General features: G+C 32.1%; 6 protein-coding genes across 6 annotated transcripts; 5 read left to right on the top strand and 1 right to left on the bottom strand. All coding sequences in view use genetic code 12, as the record gives it.

Moving 5' to 3' along the window:
- Positions 1-298: 298 nt before the first annotated feature.
- On the top strand, positions 299-1910 carry IDP2 (isocitrate dehydrogenase (NADP(+))). Its single transcript, XM_064885672.1, has one exon. It carries the CDS (start codon positions 591-593, stop codon positions 1824-1826), a length of 1236 nt encoding a protein of 411 aa, XP_064739234.1. The 5' UTR covers positions 299-590; the 3' UTR covers positions 1827-1910.
- Positions 1911-2006: 96 nt separating this feature from the next.
- On the top strand, positions 2007-3866 carry CET1 (polynucleotide 5'-phosphatase). Its single transcript, XM_064881067.1, has one exon. The coding sequence runs from the start codon at positions 2110-2112 to the stop codon at positions 3682-3684; it is 1575 nt and encodes a 524-aa protein (XP_064739233.1). The 5' UTR covers positions 2007-2109; the 3' UTR covers positions 3685-3866.
- Positions 3867-5152, top strand: ALG5 (dolichyl-phosphate beta-glucosyltransferase). Its single transcript, XM_064881066.1, has one exon. The coding sequence runs from the start codon at positions 3907-3909 to the stop codon at positions 4882-4884; it is 978 nt and encodes a 325-aa protein (XP_064739232.1). The 5' UTR covers positions 3867-3906; the 3' UTR covers positions 4885-5152.
- RJT21DRAFT_125034 (uncharacterized protein) lies at positions 5153-5885 on the top strand. Its single transcript, XM_064882808.1, has one exon. It carries the CDS (start codon positions 5262-5264, stop codon positions 5748-5750), a length of 489 nt encoding a protein of 162 aa, XP_064739231.1. The 5' UTR covers positions 5153-5261; the 3' UTR covers positions 5751-5885.
- Positions 5886-6783: 898 nt separating this feature from the next.
- RPD3 (Rpd3p) lies at positions 6784-8103 on the top strand. The gene has a single exon (XM_064881065.1). It carries the CDS (start codon positions 6857-6859, stop codon positions 8033-8035), a length of 1179 nt encoding a protein of 392 aa, XP_064739230.1. The 5' UTR covers positions 6784-6856; the 3' UTR covers positions 8036-8103.
- Positions 8104-8875: 772 nt separating this feature from the next.
- Positions 8876-9574, bottom strand: RJT21DRAFT_1878 (uncharacterized protein; the record flags this gene model as incomplete). The annotated part of the gene is made up of 1 exon (XM_064883632.1): positions 8876-9574. One exon carries the CDS (start codon positions 9572-9574, stop codon positions 8876-8878), a length of 699 nt encoding a protein of 232 aa, XP_064739229.1.
- Positions 9575-13048: the final 3474 nt, after the last annotated feature.

The raw sequence follows: 13048 nt of genomic DNA, 5'->3' as shown, positions 1-13048 counted from the left end.
TTATAAGTGATTGTCATGTGCTAATGAAACAAAGCGCATTTCAAACCATAAGCTATACATTGTTATAGTTTGACACTTACTTTATCCGTTACTATTTAAGTTAAGTGGTATTCGGACTAAAAGAATACATTTCCATAATCAAAATAAATGAAATCTATGATTGAGTCTGAAAAGTTAACTTAAACTATTAAGTGCAAAATTTTGAAAATATATTTAAATAGATATTCTGTGCCTATATCGGGATAAAAATTCGTTTAATAGTAGTATTATAATCGCGATAGATGAAGTACGAAATATCAGCTTACAAATGAACTACCTCACTTCGGAACGATATCACGTAATATACCCGTTTTAAACTATACATATCCAGTTTTGGGAAAAATTATCAACCCGGAGGTTTTTGGAACCATAAAAAATTCGCACCTCCGAAACCTTACACCCAAAAATTGATTTGGTGGGGTTATTATTGGCTCTTTACCGTAAGTATAAATAGTTACGAATTTTCCAATATTAGTGTGAAATATTTCAATTTTTGATCTCTGAATTGCTTTTGATAATCAGAAGTTGGTATAGTAGAATTTATTGCAAATATGGCTGAAATTAAGAAAATTAAGGTTAAGAACCCCATTGTTGAAATGGATGGGGATGAACAAACTAGAATTATTTGGCAATTCATTAAGGATAAATTAATTTTACCATATTTGGATATTGATTTGAAATATTATGATTTAGGTATTGAATACAGAGATCAAACTGATGATAAAGTTACCACCGATGCTGCAAATGCCGTTTTAAAATATCAAGTCGGTGTTAAATGTGCTACTATTACCCCAGATGAAGCCAGAGTCAAGGAATTTAACTTGAAAAAAATGTGGTTATCTCCAAATGGTACTATCAGAAATATTTTAGGTGGTACTGTTTTCAGAGAACCAATTGTTATTGAAAACATTCCAAGAATTGTTCCAACTTGGAACAAACCTATTATTATTGGTAGACATGCTTTTGGTGATCAATATAAGGCTACTGATATTATTGTTCCAGGAGCTGGAGAATTATCATTAGTATTTAAGCCTGCTGATGGTTCAGAACCTCAAACTTATAAAGTTTATGATTTTGAAAATGCTGGGGTTGCTTTATCTATGTATAATACTGATGAATCAATTCTTGCATTTGCTGAAAGTTCATTCACATTAGCCTTAGAACGTAAATTGAATTTATTTTCTTCTACCAAAAATACTATTTTAAAGAAATATGATGGTAGATTCAAAGATATCTTTGAAGATTTATATGCTACTAAGTATAAGACATTATTTGATGAAGCTGGAATTTGGTATGAACATAGATTAATTGATGATATGGTTGCTCAAATGTTAAAGTCTACTGGTGGTTATATCATTGCTATGAAGAATTATGATGGTGATGTTCAATCAGATATTGTTGCTCAAGGTTTTGGATCTTTAGGTTTAATGACATCAGTTTTAGTTACTCCTGATGGAAAGGCTTTTGAAGCTGAAGCTGCTCATGGTACCGTTACAAGACATTACAGACAACATCAACAAGGTAAAGAAACTTCAACCAACTCCATTGCTTCTATTTTTGCTTGGACTAGAGGTATAATTCAAAGAGGTAAATTAGATGAAACACCAGAAGTTGCTAAATTTGCTGAAGAATTAGAAAGAGCTACCATTGAAACTGTTTCAAAAGATCTTATTATGACTAAAGATTTAGCCTTGACTCAAGGTAAAACCGACAGATCTTCTTATGTTACCACTGAAGAATTTATTGACGGAGTTGCTAAAAGATTAAACAAGAACTTAGGTTATTAGATTAATCCGTGAAGTGAGTGTTCTAACAATATAAAGTGTCAATATTTATTTAACTACATATAAAAAAAACTTTTATGTATGAAATCGCGACAGGTCGTGCGCACCCTCCGAAAAATTTGTAGAATACTGTAGTTCGAAAAATCTTTAGGAGGAGCTGACTATGGAGTATAGTCCCGGAACTAAGTCCATACTGAGCAAGTATTAATTAAGCATATAATAATAAGTATTGATTACAATTGTCATATATCAGTAGTTGATAATAAATGTATTTAATTAAAAAAGAATGAATGTGGGTTCTATATTAAATAATGATACACCACCGAGTGATCACGAGTCAGAAGCCCAAACAGACCAGCAACGTCCGCCATTACCATCGAGAAATTCATCAATTCCTACAAATTTATCAAGTCATGAAAGACACTCAATCACAAATATATTAAATGAACCAACTCCCACACCGTCATTTCAACAGAATGTTCTGAAGGATGAATTTCCAAAACCTACTATAGTTCAACAATCTTCAAATGGCTCAAAGTCCAGCGCATCTAGTAGTAGTGTTGTTAATAGTCAAAATAATTCACCATATGCTAGCAAACGAAATTCCATAGCTAATATTATAACAAATGATAAAGATGATGTTGATATAACCACCGACAAAGAAACTGAAGTTAAAGAGTCCGAGTCACCTAAGGCTAAACCCGAATCATCACCACAAATTATAAAAGAAGAAATACAAAAAGAGCCATCTCCAGTTGATGTAAAGGATCAATTATCAAAACTTGTAGCAATTAAAAAGAGCCAAAAACCTAAACGATATGATACTCCACCAATTTGGGCTCAAAGGTATATTCCACCAAATAGAAAGAATTTTGATAATTTTAATAATAGTAATAATGTCAATGGGAATGGAAATATTAAATATCAGATCACCGATAAACCTGTGTTTGATTATACTGCCACAAGAAGTTTAGATCTTCAAGTAAGTATCACAGGAGTTATACCACCATCTTCATTAACTAGAACAGTGGCTGAATGGATTTATGCCAATTTTTCAAATATAAATGATAGTAATCGTAAGAATGTGGAATTGGAATTAAAATTTGGGAAAATCATGGATAAACGTACTGGTAATAGAATAAATGTTTCTGTAGTAACAGAATGTATATTTACTGATCATTCAAATACATTTTTTGATATGCAAGTTGAAGAAATTGCTTGGAATGATATTAAGAAATTCTTTGAAGAATTAGAGAAAGGATATCAAGATGAATTAAGAAATTTACCACCAGATGCACATAGGTCAAGAAGAAAATTCAATATGTTAGAATCAGATATAACGGATACATTTTATCAAGTTGGAGGTAGGGGAGAGCATATTAAGCGAGTTCGTATATCGAAAGATAATAGTTTGAAACCTCCTAGATTTAATGGTATTGAAAAACAAAGAGTATCTGATTTATTTATTCATGTTCCATCATCAATGTATGATTTAAGATTATCATTATCACTAGAAATTCCAGTAGCAGAAAATAATTTGGAACCAATTATGACTAAAAATAAACCATCTATGGTAAGAGAAAAGAAAAGAAATACTTGGACTCATGCACCAACTTTAACTCAATTTGATTTAACTAGAGTTTTAATACCTCGAGAAGCTAAGAATAAACATGGTAAAACCATAATTAATCATGATGTTAATTATGAAGTTGAGTTAGAAATTGATACATTGGAAGTATTTAATGCAATAGATAAAATAGTGGCAGGTACTGATAATTATCGTCTAGAAGAATTGGTAGAAATTTTTGTAAACAATGCTAGGGTATTAAATAATAGGATTACCAAATTAGCTCAACCATAAGAAATCTATCAAATATGTAATATAACTTATCATTAACACTATTTTTACTGTACTAATAAAAGTGTAATATTTTACCCCAACGTGTAGAGTTCAAATTGTGAAAAATTTGAAAAATGTTTGTTGACCAAACGCGAACAAAAATTTATAAATAGGCTAGAGCTGTAGTTAGACAACTGGTTGTTTCTTATATATATATATAGAAGGGAAGGAAAGCTTATTGTCATGTTAATATATATAGGAGCATTTATAGTTGTGTTATTTATAACGGCTTATGCAACCATTATATTTTTCTCTCATACTCCTCGATTACCATTCCCTCAAGAGAGTAAATATATAACCAATGATAATAGTGATGAATTATATGATTTACCACCTAGAATAACTTCAACAGATACTAAACATAATGAATATGAGATTTTATTAAGTATAGTGATTCCATGTTATAATGAAACAAAACGTTTAGGTAAGATGTTAGATGAAAGTGTTGAATTTTTAACAGCAAACTATAAAAATAAATTCGAAATTTTAATAGTAGATGATGGATCTAGTGATGGAACAGACAAATATGCATTAAATAAAGCTACTGAATTAGGCTTATCGCCTCATATATTAAGAGTTATTAAATTACAACAAAATAGAGGTAAAGGTGGTGCAGTAACTCATGGACTTTTACATAGCCGAGGTAAATTTGGATTATTTGCGGATGCAGATGGTGCCACTAAATTTTCTGATATTAGTAGACTTATTGAATTCATGAATGATTTAAAAACCAATGAACCTGGTGTTGCTATTGGATCTAGAGCTCATATGGTCAATACAGATGCAGTTGTTAAGAGATCATTTATAAGAAATTTCCTCATGTATGGATTACATACATTGGTATTTATATTTGGAATTAGAGACATTCAAGATACTCAATGTGGTTTCAAAATGTTTAATTTTGAATCAATTAAAAATATATTCCCTCATATGCATACTGAAAGATGGATTTTTGATGTGGAAGTTTTGTTGTTAGGAGAAATTCAACATATGACTATGAAAGAATTACCAGTAAATTGGCAAGAAATTGATGGATCTAAAGTTGATTTAGCTAAAGATTCTATTGGAATGGCTATTGATTTGGTTGTTACTAGAATGGCATATTTATTAGGTATTTATAAGTTAAATGAATCAGGTAGATTAAACAAAAAGAATCAATAAAATCTTTACGGATTTTATTTCATATCCGGAAAATGATTGCATATGAACACAGATACATTTAGAGACATTCGTGCATAATATACAAAACTAAAGGCTAATTATTTAAACATATAACGGTTTCATAACGGTTTATAAGTTTATATATGAAGAAAAAAACTATGGCGCTCAGTCATGTGGTATGATCATATAGGGATAAAATTATGGGGTAATAATTTATAATAATTTATTACATGGCCCCTAATTCATTTGAAATTTTTGTATAAATACTGGATGAATTGAATTCCTCCGTTTATAGAAATAAATACAACAATTGTAATTAATAGGAATTACAGTACAAAAATATCAGTTTTTTTGAAAGACAATAAACTCCTCTAGATATGACCGTTGCAGAAGAATTTGAGGCAGCTAATGTCAAATACGCAGCAAATTTTGATAAAGGACACTTACCTCTTCCACCTGGAAAACAAGTTGCAGTTGTGATTTGTATGGATGCCAGAGTTGATCCTGCTGGTATATTAGGATTAACCGAGGGTGAAGCACATGTAATTAGAAATGCAGGAGGTAGAGCAACTGACGCTTTGAGAAGTGTAATTATTTCCCAAAGATTATTAGGAACTCGTGAACTTGTCATTGTTCATCATACAGATTGTGGGATGTTAACATTTAATGATGGTCAATTGAGAGACATTGTGAAGAAGGAGACTGGACATAATGTTGATCACTTTGCTTTCTTACCTTTCTCAGACTTAGAACAAAGTGTTAAGGATGATGTTGAGTACTTTAAGAAGAATGAATTAGTATTAGACGTACCAATTTCTGGTTATATTTATGATGTTAAAACTGGTAAGCTCAACAAAGTAGTTTGATAAATTCAAATTATTATGTATAGGAGGGAGACAGTTTTAATGATTCAGAGAGTAAATTTGGAGTTTGAAGTTTGGAGTTTGAAGTTTGGAGTTTGGAGTTTGGAGTTTGGAGTTTGGAGTTTGGAGTTGGGGGTTGTGTTTGGAATATATTACTGTTAAGAATCAATGTTTTTGTAGATTAGCTAACTAGTTACTTTGAATATAATACTAAGTTAAGATTTGCTTTTGTGTATAGATGTAATTTTTTGCAACTATTTTTAAGATAATACCAACAATATAAATTAAGTCTCTAAATAACTTTGACAATTGAGCATCTCAATTACAGTACTCATCAAAAAACAAGCCCACAATGCTTTATATCCATAATTCAATTGATGGATAACTGATATACTTGTTTAAACTTGGCACAGCTTACTATGCTGCAAAGACTTTCCTACATATAGCCGGGGATAACTTTTCTTTTTTCGGAAGCATAACAAAATCCATTGGCTTACTTTTCAAAGAGATATATGAATGAATAAGCACTAATTTTGACCATTTATTCTTTACAGAATTAGTGCCAGTGTGTAAGACACAGTGGTAGAGAAAATTAAACCGATTTTGTACTATTAGACGATTGTGAAAGTAATTGAAAGGAAAGAGAATTCATTGGAATACATATACGCCAAGGACTATACTTACACATTAATAGATTAAAAAGTATATAAAAGTAGAATTGTCAAGATAAAATGTATGTTCGTCTACCATTTGATGAATTCAAACTTGATCCTACTCAGAAGAGACGGGTGGCATATTTCTATGATCAAGATGTTGGGAATTATTTCTATGGCACTGGTCATTGTATGAAACCTCATCGTATAAGAATGACACATTCTTTGATTATGAATTATGAATTATATAAAAAGATGGAAATATATCGTGCTCAACCAGCCACCAGACTTGAATTAACTCAATTTCATACTGATGAATATATTGATTTTATAGCTCGAGTGACACCTGATAATTTACATATGTTTGAGAGAGAACAAATTATATTTAATGTTGGTGATGATTGTCCAGTTTTTGATGGTTTAGCTGAATTTTGTAATATTTCATGTGGTGGATCTATGGAAGGTGCTGCCAGAATAAATAATGGTACTTGTGATATAGCTATTAATTATGCTGGTGGATTACATCATGCTAAAAAATCCGAGGCTTCGGGATTCTGTTACTTGAATGATATAGTTTTAGCCATAATTGAGTTATTAAGAGTACATCCAAGAGTTCTTTATATTGATACTGATGTTCATCATGGTGATGGTGTAGAAGAAGCTTTCTATACTACTGATAGAGTTATGACATGTTCCTTTCATAAATTTGGAGAATTCTTCCCTGGTACTGGTAATTTAAATGATATCGGTATAGGAAAAGGAAAATACCATGCGGTCAATGTTCCTTTAAGAGATGGGATTGATGATGCCTCATATAGATCGATTTTTGAACCAATAATTCTGAAAATTATAGAATGGTATCAACCTTCAGCCATAGTTTTACAATGTGGGGGTGATTCATTGAGTGGTGATAGATTGGGTCCATTCAATTTATCAATGAGAGGCCATGCCAATTGTGTAAGATTTGTTAGATCATTTAACCTTCCAATGATGGTTGTAGGTGGAGGTGGATATACCATTAGAAATGTTGCACGTACATGGGCTTTTGAAACTGGATTATGTAATAATGTAATATTACCAAAAGAATTACCATATAATGGATATTACGAATATTATGCTCCAACATATGAATTAGATGTTAGATCATCCAATATGAATAATGCCAATTCTCCAGAATATTTGGATAGAATTTTAACTAATGTATTATCTAACTTAGATAACACAAAACATAGTCCATCAGTACAGATGAATGAAGTACCAGCATCATGGAATTTTGATGATCTACTCGCAGAAGATGAAGAAAATGACTTGGAAGCTATTGATACGAAGGGTGGATCTCAACAGGCTCGTAATAAAATCATTCAACCTGAGAATGAATTCTACGACGAGGAAGATGCAGATAGAGGAGAAAAGAATATAGACATTCAAAGTCGTAATGGCAATAGTAATGGTAATGGAAATAGTAAGGCTAATGGCAAGAACACTGTAGCTGAAGTACCAGCAATAACTATCAACTCCGAACAAAAAGTACATGAAAGCACTGCTACTAATAATGAGAACAGTAACGTCACACTAACTGATGAAGAGATGAATGAGATTGATAAGTTAAACGATGAAGTGTCAGAAGAAGTGTAAAATGTAATCTAAAAATTAATAGTAACGAACTGTATATATTAATATAACAATAAAAGGATGTTTTATAGTATTCACGTTGTAGAGAATTTTACTGGTTCTTGAATCTAATATGCAATTTACTTGAGCCGTTACTCTATGTATAAAGATAAAGCTACTATTCAGAATTGGTAAGCTCCACTTTGTGATCCTTATAACACCATCATAATGTTGCCTTATTCTGACCCTTCTTGAATATATCAGGGACATCTACTAAATTTGCTTTAAATCCTCTTCTTCCCTGGCTGTTTTGTGCAAATGTAGTAAGAAGATCTGGTCATCATGTTTCAATATTAAGAATAATTGCTATCAATTGAATTGATGGTTTCCTCATTTACAAATTTCCCTTCTAGTAGTTGTTACACTACGATTCTTCTTTTATAGTAAATGGAGTGCCATTGAGCTTTAGTTGAAGGACTCCCATGAACACTTCTCATTTTTTTTTGAAAGCTGAGAGATGGTTAATATTATTACCCTAAGGGCTGATGTTTACACTTCCACTCATTACTCAGTTTCTGTAATAAACTCATTTTAACGATAAGCTCTCCTCTTGAATTCAACATTCAACTACATTCAAGGAATTGCTGATTTTGTGCGATTTTGGTTTTCTTTGTAACTGACTTTCCGTTTTGGGATGGTTGCAAATGTAACATAGCTCTCAGTGCGAGACTGCATAAAACATCCTTCTCCAACTACATGGTGCTTTCCTCATTGTTGACTTAACCACATGTGTATGTATTAGAATAAACATATTAAACACAAAATACTTATAAACTTTGATATTTTGAATTACAAACTCAAGAGTTACAAAAGCCAAAACAAAAATAAATAAATCAGAGCTCCAACACATGCAACGTTTGCAATATTAGCAGAGTTAGAGGTACTAGTAGCTGTAGTTGCAGATTCACTGGATGAAGAGTGCGAGGTAGTAGAACTAGTGACTGCAGCACTTGCAGAGCTTTCAGAACTATGAGAAGAACTAGAAGTTGCAGTGGTTTGTCCATTAGTAGAAGAGGTTACTTGTGTTGTTTGGGTAGCACTAACCTGTTCACTTGTAGTCTCTTCGCCCTCTGTTTGAGCAACAGTTTCAGCTTCTGACTCAGTCTCAGCTGCAAAAGCTAAAGTACCCAAATCATTACCAGGAACACTATATACGCCACCTCCTTCAGTATAGTATTCGGAATAAATCGATGCAGCTTCACAATAATTAGAATGTAAGTTTGCTGCTCCATAATCTGTAACAGATTCTTCACATAATTCACAATCAGCAAAATCATTCCAGAAACTATCGTCATCTATGTTACAAATACAATTAAGGTACCCAGGATCATCTGTATTTGCATATTGGGTGCAGTGTTTTTCAAGATAAACACCAGCTTGATAACATCCATTGGTACAACCACTGACCGCTCTTTTATAGAGGACGTCAATAACTTTGTTAGCAGAATTTGAGTAACCTAACGAGATGAATAAAGAAGTGACAGCTAAAATTTTGTACTTCATTGTATTAGTGAATGGAAATCTAGAGAACTAATTAATTATTCTAATTGAATGATAAATTAAATCGTATTCAAAACTTACTATTTCAAATGAAGGAAATATTTGAAGGTTTTTATATACATAAAACAGTCTCAACAGTTAATTGAGCGGGGATTATCGAAGTATCTATTCATTATTTCAATAAAAACTATAAGCACTTCAGAATTATGAAAAAGGAAATTTTAAGGTTCGGTTTTCAAGACAATACAATACGGCTCCTTATATTTTTTTGTAAAGTTCAGGCGGATGATTTACAAAGCCCCAATATTCATATGCCGTATTATTATTATTCATTCCAATAAGCCCTTATCTCTAACTTCGCCTATAAAAATATTGCACCCTATATTAAAAAGTATGGAATAAATCGAAGATTCGTGAATGCAAAATGAAAAATATTCTTTTTGCGAACTTCGTATTTTTACCCATAGGTCCTGTAAATTACGAACTTTGGTCTTTTTCTAACTTTAATTCGGAACAATGGACCTCCTGCCTCGTTTTCATATTTTTAGAAATCTGGGAATATTCAGATGAATTTGGAAGTATGTGGAGGGGTTATGTAACAACAAGTCTGTTATCAATTAGGGGAGTGTCATCTCTTCGTATCTTATTGTCACGAAATGTGTTACTTAGTAAAACAAACTTCCAGAAAGCCTTGTTCAATTATAGGAAGAAAGATGTATCCTCTTTAACGAAGGCTTTGTGACATATATTATATCTTACACAAATTGTGTTTGGTTCATTGCAGTTTATTTAGGAGAAATTAATCTTCTAAAGTGTAAGAAAATTGCGCCAAGAAGAATTTTATTTTTATTTTTTATTCGTATATATAAACGCGAAGGGGAATGATCCTAATTTTTAAACTGACCCAGCGTCTGATTATTTTCAGGGGTTTACCAAATTGACCCTCTTACAGTAAATCTAACCGGATTTCATGTAATATGGCTGGTCTTAAGTGCAGGAATTGGTACGACATGAGTTTTACTCAGCCGTTCTTGTGACAAATATCGGTGACTATGTTTGCGCTTCTGTTTTGAGCTCATGCGAAAGTATGTATGCTACAAAAATTTGCAATATGAATTATAAAATTATCTCAAAACCAGCCATAATCCATGTATTGATCTGCTTGACTTCTATGAAGGACAAATCAATAGCCAAATAAATTTCTAACAAATAAATTAGATCCTTCCGAGGTGGTTGATATACACTAACCACTCCAACTAAAACACCCAAAGGTACATTGATTCCCATTAGACCACAAATAAACATATATTCTGGATAAACTTCTTTTAAAATCCACATAGAATTAGATAGAATCATGAAATAACCAATAACTAGGAATGTCTGAATGAAAATAGATAATAGATTGGTTTCAGGATTTTGAAATTATGACGCAACCAAAGTTAAACAACCAATTAAAGATCATCCTGATACAAGTACAGACTTATGACCAAGACGATAACCAAGCTGACGGCTTAACATAATTATGTGTACCAGAATAAAGATTAGTGGGTTTATAATTAGAACTTCTTTAAGGAGAGAATACTTAGTTCCGGAGTTGATAAGTTCCCCTATATTATTGATGGTGGATAAATTTGCCACTATACCCGCATGAGCAACAATTTGTGAAACACATAGCAATGCCACATGTAAAGCTGCAAAATCGCTCATTGATTTATACAACAAGTACAAAGATATCAGTAATTACCCAAGAACACTTATAAGAGCCGAACAATAAAAAATAAGCGAGGGAACCTGCCAAGTTTAGTTTTCCGCCGCATCTTACACATTTTGCGGGGAGGACTAATTAGGTTTCATACTTGAAAAGCTATTCATAAATATGTAAATATATCATACAAGAGAATGGGTATGCGATTATTTGTATGAATCCCATATCTAAAATGACATTTAACCGGAATTGGTGTGCTACGAATATTTGCGCTTCTATTTTGGTCTCTCATGCGAAAGCATGCTGCAAAAATTTGCAATTTATATTGTATGATACGAGGAAGTTAGTTGAACTTCCAGCTAAGAGGGTTATATTTGTCATTTCTGCATAAACTTGAAAGTATACCAATATATAAGGACTGTTGCTGCTCCATAGATCACTCTGCCCACGAGCTCTAAATCCCTCTCTGAATCTGCGGCTGATGTATCAATTCATTCTTCAGTATTAGTATAATCAGATGACAGTAGAGATTATACTAGCTTTAGAGACTTAGGTGAAGTTGTGGCAGGTGAAGCAATTTTTATTACATTATTCGTTGGACTGACTGAGTCAACTTATACAAGTATGACCTCATTTATTTGTATTGCAGGTATTAGGGATGTGAAACCGGAAATTGGAGAGGTACCATTAAGTAGTTCAGACAATAGGGAGACTAACATTTTGAAGGTGTTCGAAGAAATGGTTCAAGACTTATATCAAGTGTCCTTTCAGATAAAGTTTAGTTAATTCCGGTGATGGAGTTCAAGGATTTGTAAATGGTTTTATCATAACGATGTACTAGTTTCAATTTTGAAGTATTTGGTGATTACTTTTATTGTTTTATGCATCATTTAGAAGTTTAAAATCAAGTCCTTGGTTTCTAGGTTTTACGTTTAGGGATAATTCAAAATCTGAAATATGTGAGTTCATATTATCCCAGCTAAAGCAATGTATGAATGATTAGGCATGGTATCACCCTAGTTTCAATTTCCTTCTTGGATTGGATCATTTTATAATTGGACAATACAATGACCAACAATACTGACGTGACAAAACTATGATTAGGGTTTGTCATTAATTTGTATGTAAACTTTTGGAGGTAATTTTGCTGATTTTGTATGTTCCAGGGAAATAAGAATGATACTAATTGGTCGTGGTACTTAATTCAGAGCACAATATGTAAAAGGTTCTAGATCTCGCCCAAAAGCAAAAATAGAAAAAAAAAAAAGAATAGTAGAAATTAAATAAAAAGAAATTACTACGTTACATTGAACCCTTTTTTCTGAATTGATGCTGCATATTTCTAATTACGAATGGTCTACAGTAGCCACTCAAAATGGATGCAAATAACGCACAGCAATAATTATAGATATACACCATACAGGGCCCCTTCTATTAAAATAACGATTTTATGATACTGAAAGTATGACTAATGTACAGTATAAATTTTCTAAAGGGCACATTTCACAAGCACTTTTCAGAAGTTTGATTTCTTCCTGCGAAGAAACTTAAATGAAAATTCTTTGTACCACCAAATTTATAATTAAACAACGCTGGGAGTATTTTAAAAAAAATGACACGTTTAATTCTGTCGTTCTCTCTCCCGAATTCCTTATAATTATAAGGTTGATCGGGTACTGAGTTTATTTTAACCAAAGCTAGCAATTATTTTGAATTAGGTAAAGAAATAGGTTTACGGGACTGAAACAAGTTATTTGACAGAAGAACAAAAT

The sequence above is a fragment of the Scheffersomyces amazonensis genome, assembly GCF_036850825.1.
Source record: "Scheffersomyces amazonensis strain UFMG-HMD-26.3 chromosome Unknown RJT21scaffold_2, whole genome shotgun sequence".
Classification (NCBI taxonomy): Eukaryota; Fungi; Ascomycota; class Pichiomycetes; order Serinales; family Debaryomycetaceae; genus Scheffersomyces; species Scheffersomyces amazonensis.
Note: the sequence above shows the minus strand (reverse complement) of the source record. Positions and strands in the feature narration are given on the sequence as shown.